At 38.3% G+C, this 20555-nt stretch overlaps 1 protein-coding gene across 1 annotated transcript; it reads left to right on the top strand.

Moving 5' to 3' along the window:
• Positions 1-2723: 2723 nt before the first annotated feature.
• Positions 2724-19860, top strand: si:ch211-191i18.2 (uncharacterized protein LOC564095 homolog). Its single transcript, XM_060942078.1, has 5 exons — positions 2724-2853; positions 9608-9697; positions 9845-9966; positions 15434-15555; positions 18019-19860. Exons 1-4 carry the CDS (start codon positions 2778-2780, stop codon positions 15506-15508), a joined length of 363 nt encoding a protein of 120 aa, XP_060798061.1. The 5' UTR covers positions 2724-2777; the 3' UTR covers positions 15509-15555; positions 18019-19860.
• Positions 19861-20555: the final 695 nt, after the last annotated feature.

Below are 20555 nucleotides of genomic sequence, written 5' to 3'. Positions count from 1 at the left end.
AGCAGTTCTGGGGCTGGTTTTGCCACTGTCGTTAGCATCTGCGCTCGGCTCACACACGTCCTCTTCAGTTCTCCCTCTCTCCTGATCCACGCTCCCATTCGCGGATTTAAGCCACGACAGTAATTTTGTCGTACCCATCATAATTAGCAAAGCCACCTCCACCTTTTCCCATCACAGCCTGGTCTACCAATGTCGGATAACCATCTGTCAGCGGAACCGGCGGGAATGCGTACGTACGCTACGTATGGCTACTCAGAAGCACTTGCAAACTTTTTAAAATTATTAACTTAATTTGTATCTCCTTTCATTTTCTTGTCATCAGTTAATAAGATATTTTCATCCATTTGGATATTATGGACAGTATTTCACGTTTTATTTATTTATTTATTTATTTATTTATATTTAATTAAGTAATTCTTTGGCGTACCACTAGAATGGAGCCCACGTACCACTAGTGGTACGCGTACCACAGTTTGAGAATCTCTGGCGTAGAAGAACAAAGTAATCCATCAATGTGTAGCATTCAATTTATTCCGGACCATTAAAGAATTCTGGAGGATATCAGAATGTTAGCGTACCGGCTTCCATCTACCCCCATTCATTCCTCTTTCCGCGTCTTTCGTTTTACGCTACTGATTAATAATCAAAACTTTATGTGGCTGATGCTACAGAAGAAGGGGTTTATGCGCATGCATCTACTTCTATTGTTCTGGTGTCTCCGATGGGACCGTCTTACAGCGCACGTAGAGGTGTGGCATGTGTATTGCATCATTTTCAGCACGCGTTGGGTTGCCATATGTACCTGATATTTTACTGATCCGTTGCCCATGTGGACGCGATATTTAAAAAAAAAAATCTCGTTGCCGTTGTTGTGTGGATGTAGCCTTGGAAGCACTAAAACACTCCAGTGATGGTAAAGCATACATCATGTGAATACAGGCTGGGAGAAAGACTACATAATGGCTGGTGCTTAGTACACTTATGACTCAGAACTGTTGACTGTAAAGTGCTTCATTTGAGTGCCCGGAATATGTGTGCAGACTTACACTTTCAATTCCTTCTTAACCAGAATTTTCTAAGTTTGTGGCCCTTGTTCCCTTATCAAATTGGCAACAAGGTGGGTAGCACACATGCCCATTCCAATTCACTATTTTTAAGCCAGTCAGGAGGCAGCAATTGTGAGTGCTAAATGCCTGTGAAATATTATAAAATATAAAAATTCTCATTTATGTGACTCACCACCAATGATATAATCTTATTTGATCCTCAAAATATGGCAAGCAATAAACATGCATAAACTGCTGAAGGGGACTGGGCACCAATAGCATGCTTTTAAGAAGATCATGCTTTCCTAAACAACGTTTGGGAATTGAGTCTTTGAATCTTAAAAAGAAGCTTTGTGATCAACTTTGCCAAACCTTACCCTCCATCAAGACAAACCACAATGAACCACATCTAATCCCTGGGGCTAAGGTGTATTCTGCACACAGACAATACAGACTAAGAACAGGATGAGAGTGGGTTATGATGAATGATGTCATTGGAGAGTTCGCTTTCTCAAACAAACCTCAGCTTAAATTTAACTAAAAACCAACCATATACACAGATTTGTTTGATTTAGCAGTGCCTTGAAGAATGCTGGTAGCATGCCCATTTACCCTAAGTGACCCTTGTGGGCAGCGTCCACCCTCTGTTGCTTTCCTGATCTTTTACTCTTGTTTGTTTTGGAAATGTTTCTGATTTTACTACGAGTCAAGGGCATAGTGAGATAATAAGACAGAAAATAAGGACCTAGGCATACGCTCTGCCTAACGTTTTCACTGTCTTTGGCAGTCACCCACACACTCCCACGGTCCAGTTCACACAGCTGGGGGCTATGGAGGAGGGGAACTTGGCCAGGTCCCTCTGACTCAGAACAGGCAGTGGGGAATAAGCCTGGTCAGTGCTGCAAGGATAACTGAGAAAGGCTGAGTCAAGGGGGAGGAATATTCATTCAGTTCATTCATTTCCACTCTCCCACACCCCCAGCTTCATGTCCTGTCCTGCTGCTGAAATACATCTTAATACCTTTCACTTCTCCTCCAGCCCCATGTGGAGTAGAAAGGATGGGGAGCTCAGAGACCCCGCCTCTCATTTCCAGTACTGAAAAACATCTGGTACTTGGTATATATTAAAAAAGGTCTTCAGGACCAAAAAGCCTCAAGTATATACTACTCAACAACTACCCTGTTTTGACCAGCATATTTAAAACATTTACAAAAAAAAACCCCACACAGCTCACAAAAGGGCATACCATGATCAAGAACATTTGTCAAACAACAGCTACAATATATCTTGCTTGTCTCCATGACATTTTAATACATTGACCTGAGAAAAGGCCCAGTGACCTCTCTGTAGGATCTGAGCTCTTCACTCTTGAGCCAAAGCCAGTTCATCAGCTCTAAACCCCCCAGTCTGTGCACCCTAAATATAAATAATCTTATCTGCAAAAATGTTTGCGTAAATGCATGAGATTGGGCAGAAATCACATTATCTGGTTTTACTCCAGAGCCACGCAATTTTCCTGGCAGTCAACATGGGGGTATATTTTAAAAAAAAGAGAGAAAGCACTATTTTGGCCATAACTATGGCAAGCTAGATGAGTTCCCTCCCCCTTTCTCCTTTTCCCATCCCCTTTACTTGGCCGTTTCCTCCCCACTTACATACTCGCAGGGTGTAGTAATTCAGAGGCACAGTGTGGACGCTGCTACACACATACAGACTTCAGGAAGAGCAACATGCTCAGGTTACTTCATCACTGCTTGATAGCCGTATGCTTGGCAGGATCCTTGATGCTCTTGCCACTCTGCTGTGGTGAGTGTTAAGATAGCATGACTGTAAGTGTATGGTGTGTGTATTCACATGTATATATGAGAGAGAGTGAAAAAGACAGAGTGAGAGAGAGAGAGAGAGAGAGAGAGAGAGAGAAGATGAAGGTACATGCATGTCAGAACATACTACATATTCTTGTTAGGTCTTGTTGGGTGCCATAAAAGAATACATGCATGGTTTAGTCCAAATGTGCATGCTGAAGGTACTTGCTGGAGGACAAGTGCATGTCTGTGAAGTGCACTAGGAAATGGACAATGTGAGGATATGAGGTTGAGGATTAGTGCAAATGGTTGCACATGTTTCTGTTTAGGTCAGAGCTGTTTAGCAAGTGGGAGTATTGAATGGCATAGATCCCCTATATTCAAGGTGAGATCATTTGCTTGTTTTTTTTTCTTCCCACAACTGCTTAATTATCAAAACCACATGTACTACCATTCATCTTAAATTTTGCACCAAAACAGGAATATCTAAGTGTGAGAATGTTATAAACATGCTCATTTTGTGATCTCAGCACACAATAGTAAGGCATATTTTCAAGAACGGTAACATAAGGAAGTTTACTGACAGAGGAAATTATAGAAAAATGAAGGGAATAAATATGATTACATTATTTCCTTTAAGTCATCCATTTTTTTTTGCCCCAAAATAGATCTTGATTGAGAAAAACACATAATAATGGAAAATGTGTTGCATATGACTAACAACCACACAATCAATAGATGATGATGAGTAATTGTTTGCTTTCATTCAAAGCATATTAAGCATTTGATTGAAATGTCAGAATGCTCTTTAGATGTGGAAATACCCAGGGAAAAAGACCCAGACTCCAGGGCATCCAGACAGATTCTATGAAAGAGTGTTGTCTGTCTGTGCAATGCGGTTTCTCAGCCATGAGAGATGGCCCCAGGGTTATAACAATCACTGAGGGCGACATAATCCTGACGCACAGCTGCTTTTTGTTGAACGCCTCAGTCGTGCACAGCTCTGGCAGGTCTCTCTATTCTTAGTCACAGGACCCCACGAAAAGCAGAAACGCTTGAGTTTGTCATCTGCTCTACAGCACCCTCATGGATGTCTAAACAGGCAATGAGAAACAAGGTTTCAGTAGCACATGGGATGTGACTCATTAATCGGCTTCTGAACATGTGTGACTGTCACACTATTTAACGCAGGTCTGGATGAGGATGGAAATCTGAAATGTTCTTTCATTTTCAAGATGAGCCTTTATAGAAACTGAATAATGTGTTTATGATTACTGGTTAATGGTTTTAAAGTTTATAGTTTAAGGGTAATAATACAGAACAGAACATAGCATTAGATTTTTAACACTGTAAACTTGGTATCCAACACTCAAACAAATGTTCTCAGGTGTGTGACAGGTTGTGCCATCAGCTAGGTGATTTTTTTTTTTTAATTTATCTATACAAAAGAAATAAGGAAATGCCAAACTATGCATAACAACCACGTCCTTTTTACCTTTGTCTGTATGTTAATTATATTCCATATTTAAGGTTTTTATGCCACTTTAAATGTAGTTTCAGACCAAATTTGCAGTAATGGTATGCTATTTATAAAGCATCCTTAAATATAACATGTAAAAAGCCTGAGCTTTGGAGTGTTTTTGAGGCAGGTTTTAACCTGTGAGAGTTTTCACTGTTGTCTTGCCACTTTTGATGACTTTACATTTTCTTATACTGACATGTCTTGGCATGTGCTAGCTGCACAATAGGTAGCTAACGATAGCTTCAGTTTAACAAACACCCTTGATTCACACGTGAACCTGTATTATCCAGTATGCAGCATGACATGTTTTCAAAACAAATTTGATTTAATCACTGGAAGAGATTTCATGTTTAAGATAAGATAATACTAATATTGGCTGTAGTAAGTAAAACGCAATTCTCGTGAATTAAACCACCTAAGGTGTACATGAAAGCATGCATGAAGAGTTAGAGTCCTGTCAGAAACTCTCATTTATGAGATGTTATCTCACCTTAGCCTCACACTCATAACTTTTCTTGCTTGTTTTGACTTGTTTAGATGATAACCTGGTCTGGGAAACTTTACTGGAATCAAATTACAACCGTTCCATAGCTGACCATGATTTTGCCCCTCTTAATTCCCATTTGAAGGGAAAAGACCCTGCAGCTTTAAGATATTATGAAGATGTATTTGCATTCTTTCCTCTAATTTCAAATGTGTTTCTTTGAGCATGGCTTCCTTCTACTTTTTTTTATTTGTTGTTTTTTTAAACATTTCACCATGTTCCAGCTGTTTGCTTGGTAATTGTGACTGTCTTCATTTCAATTTATATACCCTGTATGTGGTTTCACATGCAGAGGCTAAACAATATGTGGAACTGGTAGACCTTGGATTTTTTTTTTCTCTCACAACTCTCACAAATCTTGTTCAGCCCTAATGATGCACACAGAAGGAGGGAAGGGGAAACAGATAGTTAAAACATACACACGGGGTAAAATAATTGCTCAGGATTGGATATCACTGTGACAGAGTACTGCTCAGGCAATTCTTCCAGTTGAAGAGGATATTTAAAGGAGTTCTCGTGAGTGCGTTCACCCTAAAACACCCTAAAGCCTAGCAGAAACTAAAGTATGTCCTTAATATTGTAACAATATTTTTGAGAAGGAAAACTTTCACAATTATTTGAAATTACTGAATTGGTTGACAGAGGTCATGAAAATTGTAGCACAAAACCCTATTCCCAAAGTTTTATACATTGACACTAAAATTAATAGCAGGTGGCTGTCTTACCCTCCTACTTTCAAATAAATACCACATACTCACAGATTGGCGAGACACTTACCTCACATCTTACAGCATTTAGCTCCATGCTGCTTATTTTCCTAATTATATATTGGTGTAGATCCTAGTAATAGCTCTCAGCCTTGTTTGACCCTTGGTTCTCATGCTATTAGAGATTATAATGGCTGGGTTATGGCATGGGGTTACAATAAGACTACCCTAACTCTCTTTTAGCTCACAGCTTGTAGTGAGTCTTATCAGATGTCACACCTAAGCCCTGTGTGAAACACCCTCTGGCGTTTGCTAAACAGATTAGTATAAAAAAAAGTGTGCATTCATTGATAGCTTTCTGTTCATTCCTTGTTCCATGAGGGCTATTTTATAATGAGATAGTTAAATCAGGCTGAGGAGAATCTCTAATGGTCTTGGCAACCTGCCATCGAGCAAAACATACGGGACATTTCTTAACTTAAGCACAGGACAGAACAATGTCTTAGAGATTTGAAACACAAAGTCCATCTGTTGTGAGGCCAGATCTGGTAAATGACACATACCAGGGTCTGCGCTGCAGCCCACTTTGGAGGATATATGACCTGCCTTAACTGTACAGGGTCCTATGGTTTACAGTGTTATAGAAAATTCAAGCCAGAACATGAATTGAACTGAGATTCCAATGGACAGTATGCATGAGAATGAATTTGAACTAAAGTGATGAAAGATAATGCTTTACTAATGAGCCAGCATTACCAGTATTTTCCCAGCATCACCACAAATACACCAAATATCAATTACCTAGCTCCACAGACAGGGAAAAAAAAAATCCAGATATGGCTTAGAAATATGAAGAGAGCTCCCTGGGGTTTTCTAGTGGGTGAATATTTACCATATTCCCCAAAGAAATATTCTTCAACATCTTTGCTTTGGACCAATCATGCAGCTGTGTAAATGAATTAGATCTAAAAGACAAGCCTGACAGATTATTTATTCAACTCCTTCCCTGGATGAGGAAGTGGTTTCTCAGGGTCAGTTCCCATCTTCTTTACTTTTAAATCCAAACCCAGATAAAGTTCAGCATGGACTTCTCAACTAGGCTACAAACTAACCTTGGCCTTAATGGTTTGTGTAGAATGCTAAAAAGTCACCAGGAGGCACCTCTTTTTTTCTTTCTTTGTTTTTTTTAAATACAACCATGTATATTAGGGTGCATCAGTTGCCCTCACTTTCAAAAAATCTGATGCATTTTTGTTTGGGTGTTCCTTTTCACCAATAAAGACATCCTGTAGAATTTTTTGACCATATTCAAAAGTCTAATGGTGGCACCATGAGGTTCATTTTTTGCCAAAAAAACAGCTTATATTATGTTTTCGCGTAAGATTTGAATCACAATGTTGGACTCCATTTATTGATTTCTTGTGACCCAGAGATCATGTTAAGAACCTTTGCAATGGATTGAGAAGCATTAATGTGATTCATAATACATTTGTATTGTTTAAAAGTAGTTGAACAATGATTCAATGAACAGCTAAAACTCAAACTGTGCTTGATAATATATTTAGAATATGTACTAAAAATGTGTATCTAAGATATTTGGTATACTCTATAAGGTGCCATAATGTTTCATGAAAAGTGATGGAAATTTTGTCATAAAAGTCATAAAATAGCAGTTTTTTCCATAACTTTGAGCTCCTGGTGCCACCATTAAACTTTTGAATTTTGTCAAAATATTTCACCCAGTGTGTTTTCTTACCAAAAGGAACATAAAAACAAAAATGCATCATGATCGGAGGAACTTTTCATTTTTAGGGGGCAACTGATGCACCCTAATGTATATTATAATTTTAAAATCTCGTTTTGGTCTGAGGTGACCCATTAGTGTCATATAATGTCATATCCCTTGAGAACATCCATCTCAAACATATTAAACTTGAGAACATCTGGGCATGGGGGTTGGGTCATGTTAAAACACTTTCCATAAAGAACTTCTGAAACAGGACACCTTGTGGTTTGAATATTTCAAATAACCCATGATGCTCCACTACTGGCTGTTGAACAGTGTTTCATATTGTGTGCTTTCACACTGCACATTCAATGAACTCAATATATACATAAAGGTGTTATGCTGGAGATTGAGGGCCTTTGCTTTATGAGATAACCATGCTTACTATGAGGTCTAACAGAAACACTCTTGACAGCTGCCATTATTTTTTCTTCATTCATTCTTCAACAGAATGGTAACTCCACACCTGTACAAATACCATGTTAGGATATATCAGACTCACATAACTAATAAACAGCAGTAATAAGGAGGCTGATTCAGAGAGCTCAAGTTACCAACTACTAGTGCATCTCAAACGATTAGAATATTATGAAAAAGTTCAATATTTTCCATCAGTCATTTAAGAAAGTGAAAATTTAATATATTCTAGATTCATTACATGTAAACTAAAATGTTTCAGGCATTTTTCTGTTTTGATAATTATGGCCTACAGTGAAAAAAATCTCAAAATATTAGAATATATCATTTCAAATTTGATTAAAACAGTATGAATGTATATCTTGGTCTAGTTCAGTACATGCTATCACAATCATGGTGAAGACTGCTGACTTGACAGTTGTCCAGAAGACGATCATTGACACCCTCCACAAGGAGGGTAAGCCACAGAAGGTCATTGCTGAAAAGTCTGACTGGAAAAGGTGCACAAGCAACAGGGATGACCTTAGCTTTGAGAGGATTGTCAAGAAAAGTTGATTCAAGAACTTGGGAGAGCATCACAAGGAGTGGACTGAGGCTGGTGTTAGTGCATCAAGAGCCACCATGCACAGATGTCTTCAGGAAAGGGTCTACAACTGTCGCATTCCTAATATCAAGCCACTCCTGAACCAGAGACAACATCAGAAATTTCTTACCTGGGCTAAGGAGAGAAAGAACTGGACTGTTGCTCAGTGGTCCAAAGTCCTCTTTTCAGATGAAAGTAAATTTTGCATTTCATTTGGAAGTCAAGGTCCTAGAATCTGGGGAAAGAGAGGAAGGGCACAGAATCCAAGGTATTTGAAGTCCAGTGTGAAGTTTCCGCAGTCTGTGATGATTTGGGGTGCTACGTCATCTGCTGGTGTTGGTTCACTGTGTTTTATCAAGTCCAAAGTCAACACAGCCGTCTACCAGGAGATTTTAGAGCACTTCATGGTTACATTTGCTGACAAGCTTTATGGAGATGATGATTTCTTTTTCCAGCAGGACTTAGCATCTGCCCACAGTGCCAAAACTGGTTTGTTGACCATGATATTACTATGCTTGATTGTCCAGCCAACTCGCCTGACCTGAACCCCATAGAGAATCTATGGGGTATTGTCAAGAGCAAGATGAGAATCACCTGACCCAAAAATAAGGATAAGTTGAAGGCTGCTATCAAAGCAACCTGGGCTTCAATAACACCTCAGCAGTGCCACAAGCTGATCGCCTCCATGCCACACTGCATTGATACAGTAATTCGTGGTAAAGGAGCTCCAACCAAGTATTGAGTGTATAAATTAACATACTTTTCAGAAGTTGGATATTTCTGTATTGTAAATCCTTTTTTGATTGATTTTAGGAAATGTTCTAATAATATGAGATACTGGATTTCTGATTTTCATGATCTATAAGCCATAATCATCAAAATTAAAGCAAAAAAAAAGACTTGAAATATTTCACTGGGATCACTTCATTAACAGACCAGCTTTTGGAAGTTAGAACCTTGTATCCATGTATCACCATGTATCTTAGCATGTACGTTCACTGCAGTTTCACTGAAAATATGCTTTAAGATGAATAATTGAATCGTGAGTTGGAACTGGAGGGTTTAAGCTGTTAGGAAAAGGAAATCAATATAATGTTGAAGTGAAGTCCTTCATTGAATTATCCAGTCATTCTCAACAAATACCACATAACATATTTCGAAATCCCTTTAAATCTTACCTTTCTTTATCTTTACAGCTGAAGATGCAATCATCTTTGATCATGACTATAATTCTACTCCTTTACCAGATTATGACTACAATGCCACATTTGACTACACTTTATTCAGTATGTATTTTTGTCTATCACAGTTACATCTTTCACTATGAACATATTGTTTCTACAACTGATACGTTTAGATAGTTTTTATATCACATATACTTTGTACAACAACGCACAGGATGTGTCAATTTTATACTATACTTGTCTGACTAGGCAATGGCAGCTTAGAAGACCTGGAATGGCTTTTAAGGGAAAAGGACTATGAAGATGAAAAGCCGGGATTGGATACAAGCCATACAGATCCACAATCCACCGTGTCCACATCCACAAACAAGGTACGAAAACCTTCTACTGATTTATATCTTTATCCATTTTGAGTTAGAAGGCAATGCGATGAAGATGTCTCAATTCCTGTATCAATTGTAAAAACTATGTAAAAGGGTGAATGTGCTGTGTATTTTTCTGAGACCCAAAATAACTTGTGAATTCATATGAAAAGGATAGCAAGAGTTTCTTTGATTTGTGAGGGTCAACAAACTTTTTCAGAAGAAATTTGCCAAATACTTGTTTGTTGAACTTTAATACTGGATTGAGTTTTCAATGAGCTGACACTGACACTGACACAATAATGTGGTAAGTGTCTGAAATGCATACTCAGCCTTTTTATGTGTCATGGTATTACGCAAATAAAGCACAGAATAACAAAAATTGTGAAATATTTTGACATTTGCAGAGTGCCTGGGTAATCTCGGGCATATTCTTCTCCTATTATGCTTGTAGAGAGTAATAAAATGTAAATGTAATTACAGTAATAAATATAGTAATAAATCCCATCAAGGGGCAGAACGGTGGTGTAGTGGTTAGCGCTGTCGCCTCACAGCAAGAAGGTCCTGGTTTTGATCCCCGTGGCCAGCGAGGGCCTTTCTGTGCGGAGTTTGCATGTTCTCCCCGTGTCCGCGTGGGTTTCCTCCAGGTGCTCCGGTTTCCCCCACAGTCCAAAGACATGCAGGTTAGGCTAATTGGTGACTCTAAATTGACCGTAGGTGTGAATGTGAGTGTGAATGGTTGTCTGTGTCTATGTGTCAGCCCTGTGATGACCTGGCGACTTGTCCAGGGTGTACCCCGCCTTTCGCCCATAGTCAGCTGGGATAGGCTCCAGCTTGCCTGCGACCCTGTAGAACAGGATAAAGCAGCTAGAGATAATAATGAGATGAGATGAAATCCCATCAAAAATCTGTAAAAAGTTATCTGTTTGTTTTTTTAAGATTGTGTGGGCGAGGCAGTACAGATGCTACTGACTTAGTAATGAAAGGAGCCTGAATTTAAACACATGGCTCTCATTAGTGTAGGATGACAGTATCTTAATTCCCCCATCCGTTTTATAGGCTGGGAAACTAAACAATGCCTCTGAATTATGACAGTAGGTTGACCAGTTCTCAGAGATTCACAAGATAAAGTTGCTTTAGTGCCCACCTCATATTTCTAGTTTTGGGAATCTAAACAAATCTCTGGACTAAGGTTGGAAAAAAAAAGATCCCTTAAGGTAAAACCATGGTAAAGTTCTACAGGGCAAATTCTTAGCATGTTGCAATCACCATAAAGGTCAGAATAGCACACTGTGAGGGTCACATTCCTATTATATTATATTATTATTATCATCATTAGTCTGATGATAGTCATTTTAAGTCTACCCTATAGAATTACTGGTGGAACAACAATCTGGACAAGTAACTCACCCTAAAAGTATTCATGTCGGCCAGTCATAGCTTTCTCCATATACTTGAGCCAGTATATAGAGAAGTACAGGAGAATGATCCCCAACAAAAATGTCTCTGCTGATCTCTTTCACCAAAATAAACAACTTCTCTAAATGCTGTCAGACATCAAATGCTTTTAGATCTCTGCTTTAAAGGTGAACTACAACCCCAAATCAGAAGAAGTTAGGATGGTATGTTGAAATTGAAATTAAAACTGAAAACAATGATTTGTAAATAACCTTTGACCTGTATTGCACTTAAAACAATACAACAGCACATTATTTTATGTTTTACCTCAGGATTTTTTTTTTTCCAAAATAAACACATTTCAATTTTGAATCTTGCAACACATTGAAAAAAGTTGGGACAGTAAAGCATTTACCACTTTATAATGTTGCCATTCCTTCTCACAACACTTAAAAGATGTTTAGGGACTGAAGACACCAAGTGATGAAGCATTTCAGGTGTTATTTTGTCCCGTTCTTCCTGCAAACAGGTCTTAAGGCGTGCAACAGTCCGGGGTTATCATTGTCTTATTTTTTTTGTTTCAAAATTCGCCACACATTCTCTATTGAGGATAGAGGGGACAGACACCTTCTTCTTCCACAGCCATGCCTTTGTAATGTGTGCAGAGTGTGGTTTTGCACTGTCTTGTTTAAATATCCCTGGAAAAGTTGTTGTTTTGAAGGCAGCATATGTTGCTCCAAAATCTCAATGTACTTTTCTGCATTAATGCTGCTATCACAGAAGTGTAAGTTACCTTTACCAAGGGCATTGATACAACCCCATACCATGACACGCCCTGGCTTTTGGACTTGTTGCTGGTAACAGTGTGGATGGTCTTTTTCGTCTTTGGTCCGGAGCACATGGCGTCCATTTCCTCCAAAAAAGACTTGGACTACTGATTCATCTGACCACAATACATGTTACATTTCCACTGTGTGATGGTCCATCCCAGACGCCTTGAAGCCAAAAAAAGTTGATAGCATTTATGGACGCAGTAAACATAAGGCTTCCTTTTTGCACAATAAAGCTTTAACTGGCATGTGTGGATGTAACTCCTCACTGTAGTGCTTGATAAAGGTTTGCCAAAGTAATCCCGAGCCCATGTGGTTATAGCAGCTATGGATGAATGACAGTTCTTGATGCAGTGCTGTCTGAGGGATCGAAGATCATGGGTGTTCAATTTAGGCTTCTGCCTTTTCCCTTTATGCACTAAAATTCCTGGAGATTCCTTGAATTGTTTAATGATATACACCACAGAGGGTGAAATATGCAAATCCCTTCATATCTTTTTTTTGAGGAACATTGTTTTTAAACATCTCAATAATTTTCTCATGCATTTATTGATAAACTGGAGATCCTCAGCCCATCTTTGCTCCTCAAAGACGAGGCCTTTCCTGGATACTGATTTTGTACTAAATCGTGATTACAGTCACCTGTTGACATCATCTGTTTCAAATCACATCATTATTTAATTGATTTACCTCATTACTAGCCCTAAATTGCCCTGTCCCAAAATGTGCCGCAGGCCTGAAACACAGGAATGGATGTTTATTAACAAAGGAAATGGAGTTGACCAGAGAAAACATGAAATATCTTGGGTTCATACTGTCTGCAATGAAATACAAGTCAACATAAATTTAGAAATCACTGCTTTCTTTTTTTATTTGTGTTTTCCACACTATCTCAACTTTTTCTGATTTGGGGTTGTATGTTGGATTTAGTGCCATCAGGCGGTGACGTTGCAGATTGCAACCATCTGAATACCCCTTCCTCACCACTTCTTGGATTCAGACCGCCACTTGTAAAAGCACAAAACGTGAAAGGTACTCTCCAGAGCGAGTGTATGGTTTGGCTGTTCTTGGCTACTGTAGAAACATAGCGGTGCAACATGGCGAGCTCCATGGAAGAGGACCCGTTTCAAATGTATATACATGAAGGGCTCATTCTAAACTTGCAAAAACACAATTAAGAAGAAGAAGAACAACTTTATTCATCACATGTACACTTGTGAAATTCCTTTCTGCATTTAACCCATCTGAAGCAGTGAACACACACATGCGCACACACACACATACCCAGAGCAGTGGGCAGCTATGCTACAGCACCCAGGGAGCAGTTGAGGGTTGGGTGCTTCGCTCAAGGCCACTTCAGTCTAAGGCCGCCCCGTGTTAACCTAACCGCATGCTTTTTGGACCATGGAGGAAACCAGAGTACCTGGAGGAAACCCACGCAGACACAGGGAGAACTTGCAAACTCCACACAGACAGGCCCCCATCAGCCACTGGGCTCGAACCCAGAACCTTCTAGACAGTGCTAACCACTACACCACCATGCCACCCTAATTATTCGTACTTACATGTGATTAAACACTAATGAAAGCATAATTATGAATGCTGTATTTCATTTCTGCTAATAAAGCTCCCTAAATGCTACATAGTGCACCTTTAAGACATAAATATTTAATGGTTTACATTGTGCCTGCTATATGGAACAGTTCTCTCTCAACAGCTGCAGTTTTTTGACAATCCTTCATTCTTGCTTTAGATGGATTCAAGATTATTTTTCCTTTCTAAGCAGCAAGAAATTAATTTATAACTAAATATAAATATATTCTGATGATCTAACTATAATATATAAGGATTACAGCACTGATCACAAGCACATCCAGAATTACATTGAAGCTTGATGATAATAGCATTAAATACTAGGGTGCATCAGTTGCCCTCACTTTCATAAAATCTGATGCATTTTTGTTTGGGTGTTCCTTTTCACCAATAAAGACATCCTGTAGAATTTTTTGACCATATTCAAAAGTCTAATGGTGGCACCATGAGGTTCATTTTTTGCCAAAAAAAAAAAAACTTATTTTATGTTTTCGCGTAAGATTTGAATCACAATGTTGGACTCCATTTATTAATTTCTTGTGACCCAGAGATGATGACAAGAACCTTTGCAAGGGATTGAGAAGCGTTAATGTGATTCATAATACATTTGTATTGTTTAAAAGTAGTTGAACAATGATTCAATGAACAGCTAAAACTCAAATTGTGCTTGATAATATATTTAGAATATGTACTAAAAATGTGTATCTAAGATATTTGGTATACTCTATAAGGTGCCATAATGTTTCATGAAAAGTGATCGAAATTTTGTCATAAAAGTCATAAAATAGCAGCTTTTTCCATAACTTTGAGCTCCTGGTGCCACCATTAAACTTTTGAATTTTGTCAAAATATTTCACCCAGTGTGTTTTCTTACCAAAAGGAACATAAAAACAAAAATGCATCATGATCGGAGGGACTTTTCATTTTTAGGGGGCAACTGATGCACCCTTAAATGCCCCTGTGCACAACATTAAATATACTCAGATTTTGGTAAGCTCTGTTATCTGTAAGTACCATGTAAATGAAACCTGTCTCCTGCAGTATCATAAAAACAATCTATAAAGAAAAACGGCCTGTGATGAGTAATTTTGGGTTTAGTTTGAGAATTTCTTTTTTTATCAGTATATTCATCAGGTTTTTATCAATCTTGTCTTTTCAAGGTTGCATGTAAAAGAAAAGGAAGTAGATATAAGATGATGAAATTATCTACCAATTCACCTGCCTCACCCTTACAATCATGCCGAGTGCTTTTATAATGAGACCAACAACATATTACAGGTATAAACAGAATATAGGTTTGGTAAACAGGTAAACAAAGTACATAAGGTATATAATTCAATCAGAGGTGGTCATCAACTAGAATATGAAATGCCTTACAGGTATTCTGTCCTGGATTTTAAGTTTATAACAAGCCTCCCTCAGTATATTTCAATAAAATCGGATAGCGGGACAACTTCTTATAAGATCTTATAGGTAACTAGTCCTGTTTAAAACCAGCAGAGAACTCAACATCTACTCAAGGATAAAAACCTGTCTGGATTCTCAGAAGAAAAAAAATTGCCAGCATACACAGTGCATGTCCATCACTCACTGGTTTATGTTTTGCTGGTAATGGGACATCTATTGACACAGCTGTACTTCTTTGACCATCCCAGGCCTTTCGGACAGTATATCCAAGCTCACTGCTCATGCTGATCCTGGCTGCTCATCAGCTGCTCAGACTCCTATAGGATGCACACTTCACATCACAGGGTACCATCACACAAAAACACATAAGGTGAGTGCAAAGACTATTCTCAATATGCAAACCCAAACCACACTGTGCACTTCCTATTTGGTCTTATGCCACGTCAATCATCTGATTATTTGCCGAAGTAGGTGGTGAAATACTGTATGCATTTAAATATCCATGTGATTCTTTTTACTGTCAACAGAGGGCGATTGAAACCCAGGCGAGAGGAAAAGTGTTTGAATGCATGGAATGTTAAAGTGCCATTCCACCATTGGATGTATTCTTTGGCATAAAATACAATATATTTTATGACAACATGACTAGACAGAGAAATCTTTTAGCTTCAAAATGATATATCAAACATAATTTTTTGACAACGACAAGTATATTAATTTTGCGACCAAAGTCACCTACCCTTTTAATTTCCGCGCGGTAGTGAAATGTGATGTCATCGGCAGGTTCCCCTTCTTGTGTACCACATCACGTGTGACGTGGCACAGATTATCAGCAATGGCGGATAGAACGCGATTTCCACTTGTCGATTGCTGTGCCGATATTCACCATCGACCGTCTCCTTTGGGCATCACTTGCTATTTTCCTTCGCTTCTTTTCCGAAGCTGACAATCGCGTTCTATCCGCCATTGCTGATAATCTGTGCCATGTCACACGTGACGTGGTACACAAGAAGGGGAACCTGCCGATGACATCACGTTTCACTACCGTGTGGAAATTAAAAGGGTAGGTGACTTTGGTCGCAAAATTAATATACTTGTCGTTGTCAAAAAATTATGTTTGATATATAATTTTGAAGCTAAAAGATTTCTCTGTCTAGTCATGTTGTCATAAAATATATTGTATTTTATGCCAAAAAAATACATCCAATGGTGGAATGGCACTTTAGAATTGATATGATAGCTACATTTTCTACACTTATAGAAAAAAAGAAGTGCTTTATAGTACCAAAAATGTGCAATGTTTTGTCACAACAGTGGAAACATTTTTGTGGTTACGTAGAACTGTAGTTAAGGGACTATAAAGAAATGCACACAAGAGTTTCTTTACAGCAGTGGTTCTCAAAGTGGGGATGCATAATTTTTTTAAGTTAGTTACAACAGTGCAAATTACAATTCATCAATATCAAATGTATTATATTTATTACTAATTTCTTATAATTATTATCCTGGTAACTTGGGTCTCAACAAACATATCCACATTGAGCCAGTGAAGCCCCAAACCTGTTCCAACATGACAGTGCCCCTGTGCACAAAGCAAAGCTCCATGAAGACATGGTGTGACAAGAAGTGGAGTTGGAGTGGAAGAACTTGAGTGTTCTGCACAGAGCCCTGACCTCAACCCCACTGAACAGCACTGGGATGAACTGGAACACTGACTGCACCCCAGGCCTCCTCACCTGACATCAGTGTCTGATCTCACTAATGCTCCTGTAGCTGAATGAGCGAATTCTCACAGCCATGCTCCAAAATCTAGAGTAAAGCCATCTCAGATATGTGTAGGTTACAGCAAAGGGACTAATTCTGGAATGATGTGCATGAGTGTTATGGTTAGGTGGCCACAAATATTTGGACATATACTGTGTATATATATACAGTATATGTCCAAATATATACCTGTTGCTGTCAAGCTGTACAATGCCACTGTATAACTGTGGTACACTGTCTTACCATGTATCCTTAACTCAGGTGCAATATACACTATATTGCCAAAAGTATTTGCTCACCTGCCTTGACTCACATATGAGCTTAAGTGACATCCCATTCCTAATCCATAGGGTTCAATATGACGTCGGTCCACCCTTTGCAGCTAGAACAGCTTCAGCTCTTCTGGGAAGGCTGTCCACAAGGTTTAGGAGTGTGTTTATGGGAATTTTTGACCATTCTTCCAGAAGCACATTTGTGAGGTCACACACTGATGTTGGACGAGAAGGCCTGGCTCTCAGTCTCCGCTCTAATTCATCCCAAAGGTGTTCTATCAGGTTGAGGTCAGGACTCTGTACAAGCCAGTCAAGTTCATCCACACCAGACTCTGTCATCCATGTCTTTATGGACCTTGCTTTGTGCACTGGTGCACAGTCATGTTGGAAGAGGAAGGGTCCAACTCCAAACTGTAAAAACAGTCTGCATGCCTAGGTGCTTGATTTTATACACCTATGGCCATGGAAGTGATTGGAACACCTGATTCCGATAATTTGGATGGGTGAGCAAATACTTTTGGCAATATAGTGTACTGTATGTATATAGGAATCATTGTATATAAAATCACTTAATTTTGCTTTTACTTAAGTTATTGAACTTATTTAAGTTTTTTTTTCAAAGACTATTTTATCTTCTATTTTTAGACATGTTCACTTCTTCTTTGATTCAGGAGCTTGGTTGCAAATTTGAATTTCCCTCCAGGGATATAAAGTAATTCTGATTCTGATTCTAATATGTTATACCCCAAGGGCATGAGTAATGTGACTGTGTTTGGCTGTGTTCCTTCTTTTCCCAGGAACCAAAGGAAAAACAAGAGATAGAGAGACAACCTCAATGGTGGACCAGAGACTTGGCAACCTGAGACTGAGGAAGAAAGGCACACAGACTTAATCATACAAGCAAATCTCTCACGTCAGAGAAGCAGCTATAACTCGTTCTAGTCTTCCACTGTTGTAATGATGCAAACAGGAGACACTGCAAGACCCCATCTTCACTTCAAAGCCAGAACATACTCAAACTAGACACAGAGGATGTATAAGAAACACAGCCTCAATGAACAGTATGGACTACTGGAAAGACAAATTTAGCATAATCAAGCAAAAGGGGCAATAGCTTTCAAAATGTGCCTTATAATAGTAGAAAAGAGGGACAAGAAGCCTTGGCTAAATAGGCATAGAAAAATAAAGACATTATGGAATTATGAATGCACAAAAATTTGAATATTAGCTATGAATGATTTTGGTGCAATTTAATAGTATGTAGTATAGCGTACCTTAATAAGCAAAATGCTGCAAAGAATGAAACTAGCACCAATGCTCCTGTGTGTGTCTGTGTGCATACGTGTTGCCTCCACATTTTACATCAGATTATTATGCACACAGCAATAAGTCCCTAGAATCCAGTTTGTTTGTCCCTGGCCACCTCACATATGAAAAATACTAACAGAGCACAATAGAAATTCCCAAATTATGTTTGAGACCACCTTAATATCGGATTGCGTCAATGAAAAACACATTATTACACTTCATCATATATGACTCCTTTATACCAGTTCATTATTCTATAAACTAACTTCGATTTTATTACTTTAGAAACACGGACACTGTGAATATCAGAGCAGAAAGTACAAATCCTGCTGAGTCTTACACAATCCATGGTGTAGACAGACACTTTCCCAAGCAAATGCACTTCTTTCATTAGCACCACTTTCTCAGAGATCCTGGGTAGAGTTTCCCTTACGGAAAAATCACAACCATTCCACATATGATCCAAGTATCATTTCTCCCATGTGAGTAATATGTGATCACATGTGAAGATGCATTTCACATATTCCCCGAAATTGCATGTTATCTAATGTGAATGATGTTTTCACATGTGAAAAACAATCACATTTGAAAATGAATTAATCATTTGTAAACAAAAGCAACAATAACAAATGAACAAAAAAAAAGGACTCCCTAAAGTGAATGACGCATGAAATGGAATGACGAATGACAGGTAGTAAATTTGAACAATAAATGGTCCCTTGTCATTCAGATTCTTACAAATGGAATAACGATTGAAGTCTTTAGTTTTAGACCTCCCTAGGATAAGATAAGTGGGTGCTTGGTGGGATATCAGCTTTTACAAATGGAATGACAAGGTTGAGCTAATGTTGTCAGTCACTAGAAACAATGTCATTCCATTTCATGAGCTGAAAGCATGTCATTCCACCTACATTTCAATCGTTATTCCATTTATAAGAATCTGAATGACAAGGGACCATTTATTGTTCAGATCACTAGCTGTCATTCGTCATTCCATTTCATGCGCCATTCACACTTTAGGGAGTCCTCAAAAAAACCCTCACATGCAAAAACAAAAATTCACATAATGTAGCATTCCATGAAAAATGAAAACAACAACAGCAACAACAACAAAAAAATCACGAGTATATGTAATTATGTCTAAGTATTATGCTTTAAATATAAATGGTTTAAGTATTATGCTTTAAACACTAAAATTTTCATTCATGTTTTATAAACTTGGCACAAAATTTCCACTCAAAGATAAATATCAGCATTTAATTTTTGTGAGCTAACATCTATGTTCTTAATAATTCTGAATAAATATTTTTACTTCAACCAATAAAGATTTTTTTTACGAGGCAAAGAACCATGTGAATATTTAAAAGTATGCTGGCAGACATTTTACAAACTATGTTGATAATGTATCTCTGGCTTTAAAAGCTGTAACAAAGATGCTTGTGAATTTCTAGAATTTAAGAAAAGTCTGGTAAACTGCTGACAGCTTACAGTGGTGCTTGATAGTTTGTGAACCCTTTAGAGTTTTCTATATTTCTGCATAAATATGACCTAAAACAACAACAGATTTTCACAAAAGTCCTAAAAGTAGATAAAGAGAACCCAGTTAAACAAATAAGACAAAAATATTATACTTGGTCATTTATTTATTGAGGAAAATGATCCAATATTACATATCTGTGAGTGGCAAAAGTATGTGAACCTCTAGGATTAGCAGTTCATTTGAAGGTGAAATTAGAGTCAGGTGTTTTCAATCAATGGGATGACAATCAGGTGTGAGTGGGCACCCTGTTTTATTTAAAGAACAGGGATCTATCAAAGTCTGAGCTTCACAACACATTTGCAGAAGTGTATCATGGCATGAACAAAGGAGATTTCTGAGGACCTCAGAAAAAGCGTTGTTGATGCTCATCAGGCTGGAAAAGGTTACAAAACCATCTCTAAAGAGTTTGGACTCCACCAATCCACAGTCAGACAGATTGTGAACAAATGGAGGAAATTCAAGACCATTGTTACCTTCCCCAGGAGT

Source organism: Neoarius graeffei, chromosome 16 (genome assembly GCF_027579695.1).
Source record: "Neoarius graeffei isolate fNeoGra1 chromosome 16, fNeoGra1.pri, whole genome shotgun sequence".
Classification (NCBI taxonomy): domain Eukaryota; kingdom Metazoa; phylum Chordata; class Actinopteri; order Siluriformes; family Ariidae; genus Neoarius; species Neoarius graeffei.
This window is presented reverse-complemented; position numbering and strand designations above follow the sequence as displayed.

Coding starts and splice junctions, on each gene's coding strand:
- si:ch211-191i18.2 (XM_060942078.1), top strand. CDS start 2,778: ATGCTCAGGTTACTTCATCACTGCTTGATAGCCGTATGCTTGGCAGGA. Junction 2,854..9,607: donor GCTCTTGCCACTCTGCTGTG/GTGAGTGTTAAG, acceptor TTATCTTTACAG/CTGAAGATGCAATCATCTTT. Junction 9,967..15,433: donor TGTCCACATCCACAAACAAG/GTACGAAAACCT, acceptor TGACCATCCCAG/GCCTTTCGGACAGTATATCC.